This window comes from Callithrix jacchus, chromosome 6 (genome assembly GCF_049354715.1).
Source record: "Callithrix jacchus isolate 240 chromosome 6, calJac240_pri, whole genome shotgun sequence".
In the NCBI taxonomy this organism is placed as follows: domain Eukaryota; kingdom Metazoa; phylum Chordata; class Mammalia; order Primates; family Cebidae; genus Callithrix; species Callithrix jacchus.
The window spans coordinates 36,428,215-36,442,555 of NC_133507.1; the positions used below are offsets into that span (position 1 = coordinate 36,428,215).

Sequence of the window (14,341 nt, forward strand, 5' to 3'; positions counted from 1 at the left end):
AGTCTCTCACTGTTGCGTGGGCTGGAGTGCAGTGGTGTGATCTTGCCTCACTGCTAGTAGCTAGAAATCTGAAATGAAGGCATAATAAGGTTCGGTTCCTCCCAGAGGTTCTCTGGAGAATCTCCTCGTGCTGGCTGCCAGTGGCTGCGGTTGACCCTTGTGTTCCTTGGCTTGCAGGCACAGCACCCCAATCTCTGCCTCCTCGCCACTTGGCCTTGCCCTGGTACCTGTGTCTCAAATCTCCCTTCCCTTTCTGTTACTAGGATACTTGTCACTGGATCTTCTTTTTGAGACAGAGTTTCGCTGTTGTTACCCAGGCTGGAGTACAATGGTGCGATCCTGGCTCACCGCAACCTCTGCCTCCTGGGTTCAAGCAATTCTCCTGCCTCAGCCTCCCATAGCTGGGACTACAGGCACACGCCACCATGCCCAGCTAATTTTTGTATTTTCAGTAGAGACGGGGTTTCACCATGTTGACCAGGATGGTCTCGATCTCTTGACCTCATGAGCCACCCGCCTAGGCCTTCCAAAGTGCTGGGATTATAGGCGTGAGCCACCGCGCCCAGCCCTTGTCACTGGATCTTAAACTCTATATCCAGAGATCTACATCCAAATGTAATCAAGGATCTCAAAATAAGAGATCCTTGATTACATTTGCAAAGGCTGATTTTTCAAGTGAGGTTACATTCACAAGGACTGAAGATTGAGATTTACATATATCTTCTTGAAGAACTTAGTTCAACTGACTGTACCCATAGTGTAATTTCACTTGTTCTGTCCTCCACATTTTCTGTAAGTTGTTATTTGACTCTAAAAGTTTGGTCTGATTTTTCTCTTTTTTTTATTGCTTCTGTGGCAAGACTACTTCATAATTTGGTGATTGAGTCTCTTACCAGAAGACACATGATGTCTGATGTTCACCCTTTTTGAGATGTTAGTGTCTCTGATGATCAGTATCCAGATCCATTGGTGATTAAGTGTTGCAAAGTGGTATATTCTTGTCTAGTTATTTTCTCTCAAACCCACTGTCAACTATTTGTTCCTACCACCCTACCAAAACTGAACATGTCGATTGCTCATATCTTCATAGTGCTAACCTGTTGGTTAATTCTCTGTCAGTGCCTTACATAGCCTTTCTGCTGCACAACACAATAGATCTTCGACTCTTCTTGGATCAGGTTTTTTCACTTGGCTTCCCAGTCTTTATAAACACCATAGGTGTAATAATGATTGTGAACACTTAATATGGATTTTATTGTTAATAACATTAAGTAGAAAGGACATGTGGCATGCTAGAAGCAGTGGCTGAAAGAGTCCTAATGGTTGCTTCCTGGAGGGAGCCTGACAGGAAATGAGCACGAATGAGGAAGGGACCTGATCTTTTTGTTTTTGTTTTAAGATTTTTGGTACTATTTGGCTTTTTTTGGTAATGTATCTGTGGTATCTGAGACAATAAAAATCCATTTTAAAAATACTTAGTGAAGGGCTTTTATTTTGTCCTAGGTATGTCTGGCAAATGTATATCTTGTATTTTTTATCCTTTAATGCCCTTGGACTGCCATTTTTCAGGTTTTCTCTTGTCTCTTTCAGAATGGCAGTTCGGAAAACCCTCATTCCTCCCCAGCCTCCTGATGTTGCTAGTCCTCGAGTGGAAAGCTCTATGCGGAGTACATCGGGATCACCTAGGCCTGCAGGGTGAGCACCTAAGTGTTCTTACCACTCTTGCTTTTAACCACACATCGTTGCAGTGGGGAGAGTCTAATAAGCGTGCATGACTTAGTGTTGCTATGTTATGTTGCCCAGGCTAGAGTGCAGTGGCTATTCTCAGCCACCATCATAGAAAATCATAACACTGACAGCCTTGAACTCCTGGGCTTGAGTAATTTGCCTCAACCTCCTGAGTAGCTGGGATTATAGGTGTGTGCCACCACTCCCAACTTACATGGACTTTCTAGTGGCATGACCTGAACGTGTTTTTCAACCTCTCTGATTCCCGTTGCCTGATTTATGCAGTGGGCATTCTTATAACATCTACCTCATAGACGTTTTGGGTATTTAAACAAAATGATACATTTAAAACACTTTGTGTATGCCTTACAGCAAACACTCAGTTGCTATGGCATTCAAAAATGACATTGTGAAGGTATTTATTTTTGTTTTTCTGTTTTTGAGACAAAGTCTTGCTCTGTTGCCCAGCCTGGAGTGCAGTGGCATGATCTCAGCTCACTGCAACCTCTGCCTTTCATGTTCAAGTGATTCTCCTGCCTCAGCCTCCGGAGTAGGTGGGATTACAGGCGTATGCCACCATGCCCCCTTTTTTTTTTTTGGTTTTTTGTTTGTTTGTTTTGTATTTTTAGTAGGGACAGAATTTTGCCATGTTGGCCAGGCTGGTCTCAAACTCCTGACCTCAGGTGATTTGCCTGCCTCAGCCTCCCAAAGTGCTAGGATTACAAGCATAAGCCACCATGCCTGGCCTTATGACAGTATTTAATGCCTGCTTTTCCTTTGTTCTTTCTCTTCTTAATTCTGCAAGTAATGTTATATTGGAAAAAGTAATTCGATAATATAAAAATACTTAATGTGTAAAGTGAAAATTACTGTCTCATTGTCCACCCACATTGCCAATCCCACTTCCTAAAATAATGTTGACTGGTGACAGTTTTGGGGTTTTGTTTGTTTTTTCCTGTAGACTTCCTCTGTGGTCAAGATAACAGTTCTGATAAGTATCTTTACATGTTGATTGATAGATTTTGTTTGCTTTTTGAGAAGGAGTCTCACTCTGTCGCCAGGCTGGAGTGCAGTGACATAATCTCAGCTCACTGCAACCTCCACCTCTGGGTTCAAGCAATTCTCCTGCCTCAGCCTCCTGAGTAGCTGGGACTACAGGGCATGCAACCACGCCAGCTAATTTGTGTATTTTTAGTATAGAAAGTTTCACCACGTTGGCCAGGATGGTGTCAATCTCTTGACCTCTTGATTCTCCTGGCTTGGCCTCCTAGAGTGTTGGGATTCTAGGCGTGAGCCACCTTGCTTTGCCCCAATTGATACATTCTTAAAGGAGATCTTACTGATTATATTTTTTTATGTTTTGCACTTTTTACTTATATCAGTAAGAGTTTACCATGTTAGTATATTTAGATCTACTTCTTTATAAAACTGCATTTGAGAAAAAATTATGAATGCCTTGTTTGTGCCAGGTATTATTTTAGGATGTGGGGATATGGAGCAGTCACAAAAATAGATGTAGTGTGTCTGTTCCCTTTCAGTTTACTTTCTAGTGGATATGAAGAAATAATAAATGTAGGAAGAAAGACAGTGTAAAGGGAATAAAAAGTAATGAGAGGAAGAGTTGGTGATTTATAGAAAAAGCCTTCTCTGAGAAGAGCATGAAGGAATAAGCCATTTGTTCCTTGATGCTGGAATGTGTTAGGCAGAGGAAAGAAGAACCAAGGCTTTCATAAGGTAATTTAGGCTTATCACTTTGCACATTAGTACAGTAACATTAAAATGACCATATAAAATGAAGCTGCAAAATGATCTTGGTAGTTAATGGAAAGGTTACAGTTATTCTGTGACTCTTAAAAACTTTTGTGAAAATCCTAAAAACTTACTTTCTGTGGGTTGTAATATATGGGAAAATGAAAAAATAGTGAAACTAATATCTTCTTAATACAGTATCATTTAAAGCATTAGAAACACAAGAGTGGTTGGAAGAGTGCTTGCCTTTTTCTCATTGTCTAACTTAAAGTACAGAGGGAGAATTCCTCTAAGCCTTGGCGAATTGTCACACTCTAAGTTGAGGTCTACTTCCACGGTTTTACCCTTTGCCCTTCAGTGTTGTGGAACATCTCCAAGACTTCGTTAAATGTGAAGGTTTTTGCCAGCGTGACTTTCGAGACCTCTTCATCCTTTTCCTCAAAACCACTTGGCCTTCACTTTTTCTTGGACTCTGGATACAAACTTTATAGCACCATCTCTCTCTGTGATGGCAATTTGCTGATTCACTCAACACTATTCATAGTCATATTGACTTCTGAAGTGCTGAAACCAGCCTTCGTTGGCAGTAATTCGGTTTCCTAATTACCATTTTCTTTCAGTGTGGCAACTAACTTCAACACTTCGGCTTTGAATGATTGTAATCGTTTTTTGGTTATTACTATCTTCAATCCAAAATAGAAATAAACACTATTTGTGTCATAAGTGGCTTTCCTAATGCAATTTCAACTGAAAGATGATATTAAAGCTACTTGACCTTCCTTTTTCTATTCACTGGTTCATACCACAGCTTTTTACAAGTCTAGGTCTTAGTCTTTATTGTCTTTGCTGGACCATTTTGAAATCTTCAAATCACAAACTATTTCACTTCTGGCCTTACCCCTTTTTGGTCTTTTGTTGCATTTCCTCTTCATTGGCTTATTCTCACATTCAGTCTTCCATTTTCTTAAAATTTCATATTGGTTTGTTACTAGGAAGCCAGAGCAACACAACTACATGCTTCGTTGTCTTTGTGATCTGTTTATGCAGATGATATTCAGTGATTGATCATTACCAGACTTCAAAAGAAGTGATGTGATTAGTTACTGATCATGCTGTGCATCTGTTAGTTACCTGGCGATATGGGGACTGTAGAGCTAGCTGCATAACCATGGGAATACAGTCTGAGAGATACATCACTAGGCAATTGCATTGTTGTATGAACATCATGAGAGTGTCCTTGTACAAACCTAGACGGGATGGCCTACTGCATACCTAGGCTATATGGTACAATCTATTGCTCCGGCTAAGAACTTGTACAGGACTTTACTGAATACTGTAGGCAGTGGTAACACAGTGGTTCATATTTGTGTATCTAAACATAGAAAAGGAACTGTTAAAATACAATATTAAAATCTTACAGGACGACTGTCGTGTGTGTGGTCCCTTGTTCACTGAAGCATCCTTATGTACTGTATGACTCTTTCTGATTTTTACATGTGTGAGCTTCATGCTCAGTGAGGACTGCCTATAAGGAATCACAGGACCAGCAAGGAAGACTAGCCTAGAACAAGAGGGGAGCATTGAACAAGATGGCTTAGAGATGACCTTGAGAGTGGATTATTAGGACTTCTATTCAGAAGCCTTTGGGTTTTATTCTAAGACGGAGGGCATTGGAGGTTAAGGCATAGGAGTGACATGATATGACTTACTTTAAAAGAATCATTCTGGCTACTGTGCTGAGAATAAATTGCATCAGAGCAAGGGTGGAAGCAGGAAGACCAAGTGAGAGCTGATAAAACCTTTAAGTGGCTTAAAGCTGCATGGAGGGTGTGGGGGGTGTGTCTTTGTTTGTTTGTTTTTAATGAAATAGAGTCTCACTCTGTCACCCAGGCTAGAATGCAGTGGTGTGATCTCAGCTCACTGCAACCTCAATCGCCCAGGCTTAAGCAGTCCTCCTGCCTTAGCCTCCTGAGTAGCTGGGACTACTTAGGAGCTACCATACCCAGCTCATTTTTGTATTTTTTTGTTGAGACAGGATTTCACCATGTTGCCCAGGCTATTCTGGAACTCCTGGGCTCAAGTGATATTCCCACCTCAGCCTCCCAAAGTGCTGGTATTACAGGCATGAGCAGCACACCCTGCCCGTACGTCTTAACAACTGTTTGGATTCTGGATATGATTTGAAGGTACAGCTGACAAATTTTTCTGATTGGAGAGAAAGAGAGGACTCAAGGATAGCTCCCATGTTTTACCTGAGCATTCTAAAATGAGGAAAGCTATGAGAATAGCAGGGACAAATCAGGTTAGTTTCAGTCATTTTACTTCTGCATCATCTAGGTGATTAGACATCCAAGTGGAGCCGTCAAATAGACAGAAAATTCTGAAGTAATGCAACTCTAGAATTGAAGATAGAAGTCCATGCTGGTGATAGAGATTTGGGAATTGTAAGCAGATATACATTCTTGAGAGCCATGAGAGTGGAAGGTAGTATAAATAGAGAACAGAAGTGGTGCAAAGGCCATGCTTGAGGACATAGCATCTTTAGAGGTCAAGAAAATGAAAAACCAGAAAAAGTGACTGTTTCCCTATATTGTGTGATATTCTGAGGTGTGTTGGTGCTGTAATTAGTCCTCAGCTAAGGAACACTTGGGGCTTTTGTTTACTTGTTTTATGTTTAGAGACAGAGCCTTGTGCAGTCACTCAGGCTAGAATGGCGTGATCATAGCTCACTGCGGCCTTGAACTACTGGGCACAAGGATCCTCCCACTTTAGCCTCCTGAGCAGCTGGGACTGCAGGTAGGCATCATTATGCCCAGCTAATTTTTTTTTTTTTGAGACGGAGTTTCGCTCTTGTTACCCAGGCTGGAGTGCGATGGCGCGATCTCAGCTCACTGAAACCCCGCCTCCTGGGTTCAGGCAATTCTCCTGCCTCAGCCTCCTGAGTAGCTGGAATTATAGGCACGCGCCACCATGCCCAGCTAATTTTTTGTATTTTTAGTAGAGACGGGGTTTCACCATGTTGACCAGGATGGTCTCGATCTCTTGACCTCGTGATCCACCCGCCTCGGCCTCCCAAAAGTGCTGGGATTACAGGCGTGAGCCACCGTGCCCGGCCTAATTTTTTTTTTTTTTTTTTTTTTGAACAGTCTTGCTCTGTCGCCCTGGCTATAGTGCAATGGCATGATCTAGGCTCACTGCAACTTCCGCCTCCTGGGTTCAAGCAATTCTTCTGCCTCAGCCTCCCAGGTAGCTGGGATTACAGGTGTCCATCAGCACACCCAGCTAATTTTTTGTATTTTTAGTAGTGGCGGGGTTTCCCCATGTTGGTCAGGCTGATCTCAAACTCCTGACCTCAGGTGATCCACCTCAGCCTCCCAAAGTGCTAGGATTACAGGCGTGAGCCACCACGCCCAGCCATTTTTTTGTTTGTTTGTTTGTTTTGAGACAGTCTCACTCTGTTGCCCAAGCTGGAGTACAGTGGCACCATCTTGGCTCATGGCAACTTCTACCTCCCAGACTCAGGTGATTCTCTTGCCTCAGCCTCCCAAGTAACTGGGATTAAAGGCACCTACCACCATGCCCAGCTAATTTTTGTGTTTTTGGTAGAAACAGGGTTTTACTGTGTTAGCCAAGCAGGTCTCAAACTCCTGACCTCAAGTCATCCACCCACCTTGGCCTCCCAAAGGGCTGGGATTATAGGCATGAGCCACCATGCTTGGCCTGCTCAGCTAATTTTCATACTATTTTTGTAGAGATGGGAGTCTCACTTTGTAGCCCAGGCTGGTTTTGAACTCCTGGCTTCAACTGATCTTCCCACTTTGGCCTCCCAAAATGTTGGGACTACAGGCATGAGCCACTGCACCTGGCCTGTTTTTGTTTTTTTCAAAACAAAGTCTTTATGGACTTCGTTTTCAAGTGTTGCTCCTGAAGGTGAAGAGCATTCCATGAAGTACAAAAGTCTTCCTGTGAGCAACAGCAGGTGCAGAAATAGGGTGAGCAGGTCCTATTATGTTTTAGAATCTTTCTTGGATTTGCTGTGCTTCTGAGAAGTTGTGGAGGTAGGGCCCACACAGGCACTCAGACTGGCCTTATTTGCAGTAGTCAATGTGTGGCACCTGAGAAAGAAGAGAGCATTTGGATTGTGAAGAAATAACTAGCTGGGAGAATGAACTCACCACACACTCATACCCAAGTAAAAGGAATCTCATATAAATGGCTATTTTAGAAATAGCCCAACTCCATTCACTGATGAGTAACAGAAAAGGATTAATAGGAAGGTAATTAAATTAAAATGTAGGAAAGGAGCAACAAAGTATACTAATCTGTTCCCTAAGACACTGACCGAAATATGATGAAACATACCACCGTGGATTTAAACAACATAACAAAATAACCATCTCTGGGAAGGAAAATACAAACATCAAATACAAAAGACTCCTGGAGTAAATGGCAAAACAAAGTGATGACACAGGAGTTGACAGGACTCAGTAGAGAACTAACGAAGACACTACAGAAGGAAGATAAAATTAAAACTACACAAGACAGTATTGGCTGTAGAAGATAGAAATGAAAAAGTGAATAAAATAAAAGAGAAAGATAGTCATGTTGGCGCATACCTGTAATCCCAGCACCTTAGGAGCCTGAGGTCAGCAGATGGCTGGAGCCCAGGAGTTCAAGACCAGCCTGGGCAATATGGTGAAACCCCAGCTCTACAAAAAATACATAAGTTGACCAGATGTGGCGGTGTGGGCCTATAGTCCCAGCTGCACAGGAGGCTGAGGCGGGAGGATTGCTTAAGCCTGCCAGGTTAAGTTTGCAGTGAGCTATGTTCATGTCACTCCACTCCAGCCTGGGTGACAGAATAAGAACCTGTCTAAAAAAATTTTTTTAAGAGAGAAACAAAGATAAAAGAAAAAGCATACAGAACATGCTATGAGAGAGAAGTAAGATCAAGCATGCATCATAATACATGTCAGTGGCTTCATTGTAGGTTAAATTGTGTCCCTAAAAGTCATGTTGAAGTTTAACTCCCGGTTCCTCGGAATGCAGCCTTATTTGGAAATAGGGTCATTGCAGATATAGTTAGTCAAGGTGAAGCCCTACTGGAGTAGAGGGGATTCTCAATTCAATATGACTGGTATTCTTTTTTTTTTTTTTTGGGAGACAGGATCTTGCTCTGTTACCCAAGCTGGAGTATAGTGAGTGGTATGATCTGGGCTCAAGTGATCCTCCCACCTCAGCCTCCCAAGTACCTGAGACTCCAGGCATGCATCACCATGCCCCCCTAATTTAAAAAAATGTTTTTAGTGGAGACGAGGTCTTGCTATATGGCCCAGGCTGGTCTCAAACTCCTGGCTTCAAGTGATCCTCTTGCCTTGGCCTCCGAAAGTTCTGCGATTACAGGCATGAGCCACCGTACCTGACCCATGACTAGTATTCTTAGAAAAACAGGAAATCAGGACACAGACATGTACAATATTACGTGAACATGAAGGTAGAGATTGGGAGGGTACTGAGGAATAAGAAAGATTTCCAGCAAAGGTATGGAGTAGTCTGTTCTTCACAGCCCATGGAAAGAACCAGCCCTGATGATGCTTTGATCTCAGACTCCTGACCTCCAGAACTGTGAGACAGGCTACTTCAGTTGAAGGCACACGGTTTGTGATGATTTGTTGAAGTAGCTCAGGGCTTAACTCGCCTGATTCCAGATTGCATTACAAAGCAGAACCCACCTCTGCCTTGTATACAGAGGCTCATCAAACACAAAGTGATTCAGGAAAGTCGAAATGAAACATTAAGTAAAGGCATGCTGAACTTGACTTGTACTAACTCAAAAGAGTAGATTGATACGGTATCAGGAATTTTATGAGGCAGGCGTTAAATACAGCCATTGAAAAAATTATATTACTGTGTAAAAACTTATAATTAAAATAAATATAGTAAATACTTAAAACCCAGCACTTGCTAATTATTCAGCTACATTTCACCCTTCCCATGGAATAATTATATAGAATGGTGTGCTGTTTCACGTTCCCCCCTGCACCCCCACCCCACTCCACCCTGAGTGATTTAGCACTGGCAGCTTGAAATTGGCCCTGGTTAGAGCACTTGTTCCACAGAAATCATCAATAGCACTTTATTTACTGTTTTGTTGATCATCTAAGCAGAGATTGATAATCTTTTTCAGTAAGGGAAAAAATAGTAAGTTATTTTAGGTTTTGTGAGTCGCATAGTCTCTATCATGAGTCCTCACATTGGTGCGGCTATGCTGAAAGACTTCATCTACAAATCTGATGTTGGGAGAGGAACGAGTTGTGGCTGAGGACTGCGGCGGCAGGCCCAGGTTTGGGACCATGACCTGGATTCCTTTTAAGATTGGGCAGCCCAAAAAACAGATTGTGCCCAAAACAGTGGAGAGAGACTTTGAAAGGGAATTTGGAAAACTCCAGCAGTGAGTGTCAATCCCAGAAGGATGAGGCTGAAAGAGCAGACCCGAAGGCTGCAGAAAGACATGAAGAAGAGCACCGACGCCGACCTGGATACTGGCTGAGATCCCGTGTGTGCCAGGCACACTCAGCGCTAGAGAGTCAACAGCAAAGCAGGATAGGAGCTTACGTTCTAGGAGGAAGAACTGCAAGAGATCCAAGAGGATGGATATAATCACACATCATGACGAGTGCTGTCAAGAAAAATCAGGAGCTCCTAAGCCTCAGCCAGTTACTGATGTAAACACACAGCATTCCTACAAAGCACTGATCACAAAAGGAAGACATTCCTTCCCTGGGAGCTGCTGCCACCACTACCATGCCCTGCCATGTCAAAATCTGCTGTGAAGCTATGCTTAGACTTACTCTTACTGCAACCTCCACCTCCTGGGTTCAAGTGATTCTCATGTCCCAGGCTCTTGAGTAGCTGGAATCACAGGCATATGCTACAAAACCCACTAATTTTTTTATTTTTAGTAGAGAAGGGATTTCACCATGTTGGCTAGGCTGGTCTTGAACTCCTGATCCACCCGCCTCAGCCTCCCAAAGTGCTGGGATTACAGGCATGAGCCTGCACCCACCTAAATTTACTTATTTTTTAGACAAGGTCTCACTGTGTCACCCAGGCTGCAGTGCAGTAGTGTGACCAGTTCACTGAACCCTTGAACGCCTCAGATCAGGTCATTGTCCTGCCTCAGGCTCCTGAGTAGGAGACTACAGGCACATACCACTATGCCCAGCTCTCAAAAAACATTTTTAGATGGGTTAAAAGGGCATTCTCTTTTCTCCTTTGATTCCTGTTTCTGATTTCCCTACCAACACTAACCCAATTAAGATAAACCATAAAAAAATTCAAAAGGAGTTTTTTACATTGACTTACTTAGTTCTGTGCAAGTAACAAAACAAAAAAACATGGATAAATTTATTTATAATCTAAGAACAGAAAGAGTATTTTCTGTTATGTATTAGTCTGTTTTCATGCTGCTCATAAAGACGTACCTAAAACTGGGCAGTTTACAAAGGAAAGAGGTTTGATGGAGAACTCACAGTTTCATGTGGCTGGGGAGGCCTCGCACTCATGGCCGAAGGCAAGGAGGAGCAAGTAACATCTTACGTGGATGGTGACAGGCAAAGAGATTGTGTAAGAAAACTCCCGTTTTTAAAACCATCAGATCTTGTGAGACTTAGTCACGATCACAAGAACAGCATAAGAAAGACCTGCCCCTATGATTCAGTCGTCTCCCACCGGGTCCCTCTCATAATACATGGAAATCATGAGAACTACAAGATGAGATTTGGGTGGGTACACAGAGCCAAATCATATCACATTATGACTCAGAATTCAGAATTTATAAAAAGAAAGTATTGGGAAATTTGACTCAGGGGTGGGTACAGTGGCTGACACCTAAAATCCCAGCAATTTGGGAGGCCAAGGTGGGTGGATTGTTTCTAACCCAGGAGTTCGAGACTAGATTGTGCAACATGGTGAAACTCCATCTCTACAAAAGATACAAAACTTAGCCAGGCATGGTGGCATACACGTGTGGTCCTGGCTACTCAGGAGCCTTAAGTGGGAGAATTGCTTGAGTCTGAGAGGTTGAGGCTACAAGTGAGCCAGGATCATGCCACTGTACTCCAGCCTGGGTGACAGAGTGAGACCTTTTCTTTAAAAAGAGAGAGAAATTTAACTCAGTAAAAATTATTTAAAAAACAAACTGCATTTGTCAAGAAACCACTTAATAAGCAAAGTAGAAGACAAATGATGAATTGGGAAGATATATTTCCAACTCATATCACAGTCTAACGGCTAATCTTTGTAGTATGTAAATAACTGCCAGAAATGAAGAATAAGTAAGTCAGACCAGTAGAAAAATGGGCAACCTTTTTGAACAGTTAGTTCACAGGTAAAGAAGTACCTGTGAACATGTCGTCCTTAACATGTGAAATGGTCCTTAACATGTGAAATGATGCTCAATTAATTTTTCTTTTTTGAAATGCAGTCTCGCTCTCTTGCCCAGGCTGGAGTGCAGTGGTGTGATCTCAGCTCACTGCAACCTCTACCTCCCGGGTTCAAGCGATTCTTCTGTCTCAGCCTCCCAAGTAGCTGGGACTACAGGCACACTACCATGCCCAGCTAATTTTTGTATTTTTAGTATTGATGGGGTTTCACCACGTTGGCCAGGCTGGTCTCGAACTCCTGACCTCATGATCCACCTGTCTCAGCTTCCCAAAGTGCTGGGATTACAGGCATGAGCCACTGCTGCCCAGCCTTCAACTTCTTTATATCAAGAGATGTGCAAACTGAGAGAACACTGAGACACTATTATGTACCTTTCATACTAGGAAAATGCCAGGAGTTTGAAATACACTGCTGGAAAAGCTGTGGATAATTGGGTGCTTTTATTCTTGGTGAGAGTGCAAACTGTTTTAACCCTTATGGAAGGGCAACTTGGCAATACTTACCAAAATTACAGAGGCATTTTTCTCTCCCAGGTATGTGTGGTAATTTATTATTCAGATACACTAGCACACATATCAGATGAAAGAGGTGTGAATGTGTTGAGAGCTAACACGCCAGAGTTGGAAGGGCTCTGTTGAAAGATCTCAGCTGGCTTGCTGCTTCCTGGGCAGCTCCACTCTGAAATGTAGCTCTCCTGGGCAGTCAGCACTAGTGCTCAGAGCACCTCCTCCTACCCTGTAGTTTTCATGCCACCCTCACGTTCCCCAAATTCCTTAGCGTAGAGAAGCAAGGAAATGTCATACATTGGGAAGTCTGGCTCTGATAGCATGTGGTTCATCCACTGTGGCTGGGCATTGCATTTCTTGGTAGGATGTTTGCATTCCACTCATCTTCCGCCTCCAAATATTCCCAGTTAAATTTGTAGTTTTTTAGTCCATTGAAAGTTGTTATCTGTTTGCACTCTACCACAAATAAGGGACTGGGTAAATAAAATATGGTTATAAGTCAAAAACACAACTCAGATGAGTCAGTAAAACAAGGTATGAGGTATATGCTGTGACACTTTTGTAATAAGCAGGGAGATTGGGTAAGAAAATAACATTTGGGCTAGGTGCAGTGGCTCACACCTGTAATCCTAGCACTTTAGGAGGCTAAGATGGGAGGATCACTTGAGCTCAGGAGTTCGAGACCAGCCTGAGCAACATAGCAAGACCTTGTCTCTACTAAAGTTAAAAAAAAAATTAGCCAGGCATGGTAGTGCACCCCTGTAGTCTCAGCTGCTAGAGAGGTTGGGAAGGCAGAGGCAGGTGGATCGCTTGAGCCCCGGAGTTTGAGACTAGCTTGGACAGCATGACAAAACCTGGTGCCTCCTTTCTCCACCAGGCTCTGAATTCCCTAACTCTACAAAAAATACAAAAACTAGTTGGATGTGGTGGTGCACACCTGTGGTCCCAGCTACTGGGAGGCTGAGGTGGGAGGATTGCTTGAGTCTGATAGGTCGAGACTGCAGTGAGTTCTGATCATGCCACTATACTCCAGCCTAGGCAACAAAGCCAGACTCTGTCTCCAGAAAAAAAGAAAAGAAGAAAACATTTATATTTGCTTATGTCTACATACATAAGGGCATACAAAAAATTATGGTATTTCACTGATTGTGAGAAACAAGATTTCAAAACCATATCATCTCTAAAATCAATATATTACTTAAAACTGATGACATCTTAATATTCTAGAATTTAGTTATTGCATTTTTAAGTATACACAGAATAATGGTTCATTTTATAATTGTTGCCATCTTAGAGTCAATGGAATGCTGAGATACAATGGTATTGTATGGAAGGTAATAGTGGATGGGTTAGAAGAAGGGAGCTTTCTCGATATATCATTTGAAACATGTGAATGCATTACTAATTCAAAGCAAAAAAACTTTTAAGGAGCTGGGCATGGTGGCGCGTGCCTGTAGTCCCAGCTACTCAGGAGGCTGAGGTGGGAGGATCTCTTTCTTCAGCCCAGGAGTTCTGAGCTGTAGTGCACCATGCGAGTTGGGTGTCCACACTAAGTTCGGCATCAATATGGTGACCTCCTGGGAGCAGGGGACCACGAGGTTGCTTAAGAAGGGGTGAACTGGTCCAGGTCAGAAACAGAGCAGGTCAAAACTCTTGTGCTGATCTGTAGTGGGATCGCACCTGTGAATAGCCACTGCACTCCAGCCTGGGCAACATAGTGAGACCCCGTCTCTAAAAATAAATAAATAATAAAATAAAAAAACTTACAAGGAAAATAAGACATTGGAAAATATAAAACATTTAAAAAATAAATCCAATAGTTGTCAATATAAATGAATTTAATTTTTTAAGTCATTTAGTACTATAAGGCTTACGTTTGTGTAGGTTTTTCTAGGTATCACTAGGTCATCTTC

At 42.5% G+C, this 14,341-nt stretch overlaps 1 protein-coding gene across 24 annotated transcripts in view; it reads left to right on the plus strand.

Annotated features, from left to right (window-relative positions):
- The window catches only part of SAP130 (Sin3A associated protein 130), an 81,813-nt gene that overhangs the window by 47,901 nt on the left and 19,571 nt on the right, over nt 1–14,341 (plus strand). For all 24 annotated transcript variants that reach the window (XM_035304112.3, XM_008998558.5, XM_035304114.3 and 21 more), the window contains exon 15: nt 1,591–1,695. In XM_035304112.3, coding sequence (XP_035160003.1) covers nt 1,591–1,695 — 105 coding nt within the window. The remainder of the gene's footprint in view (nt 1–1,590; nt 1,696–14,341) is intronic.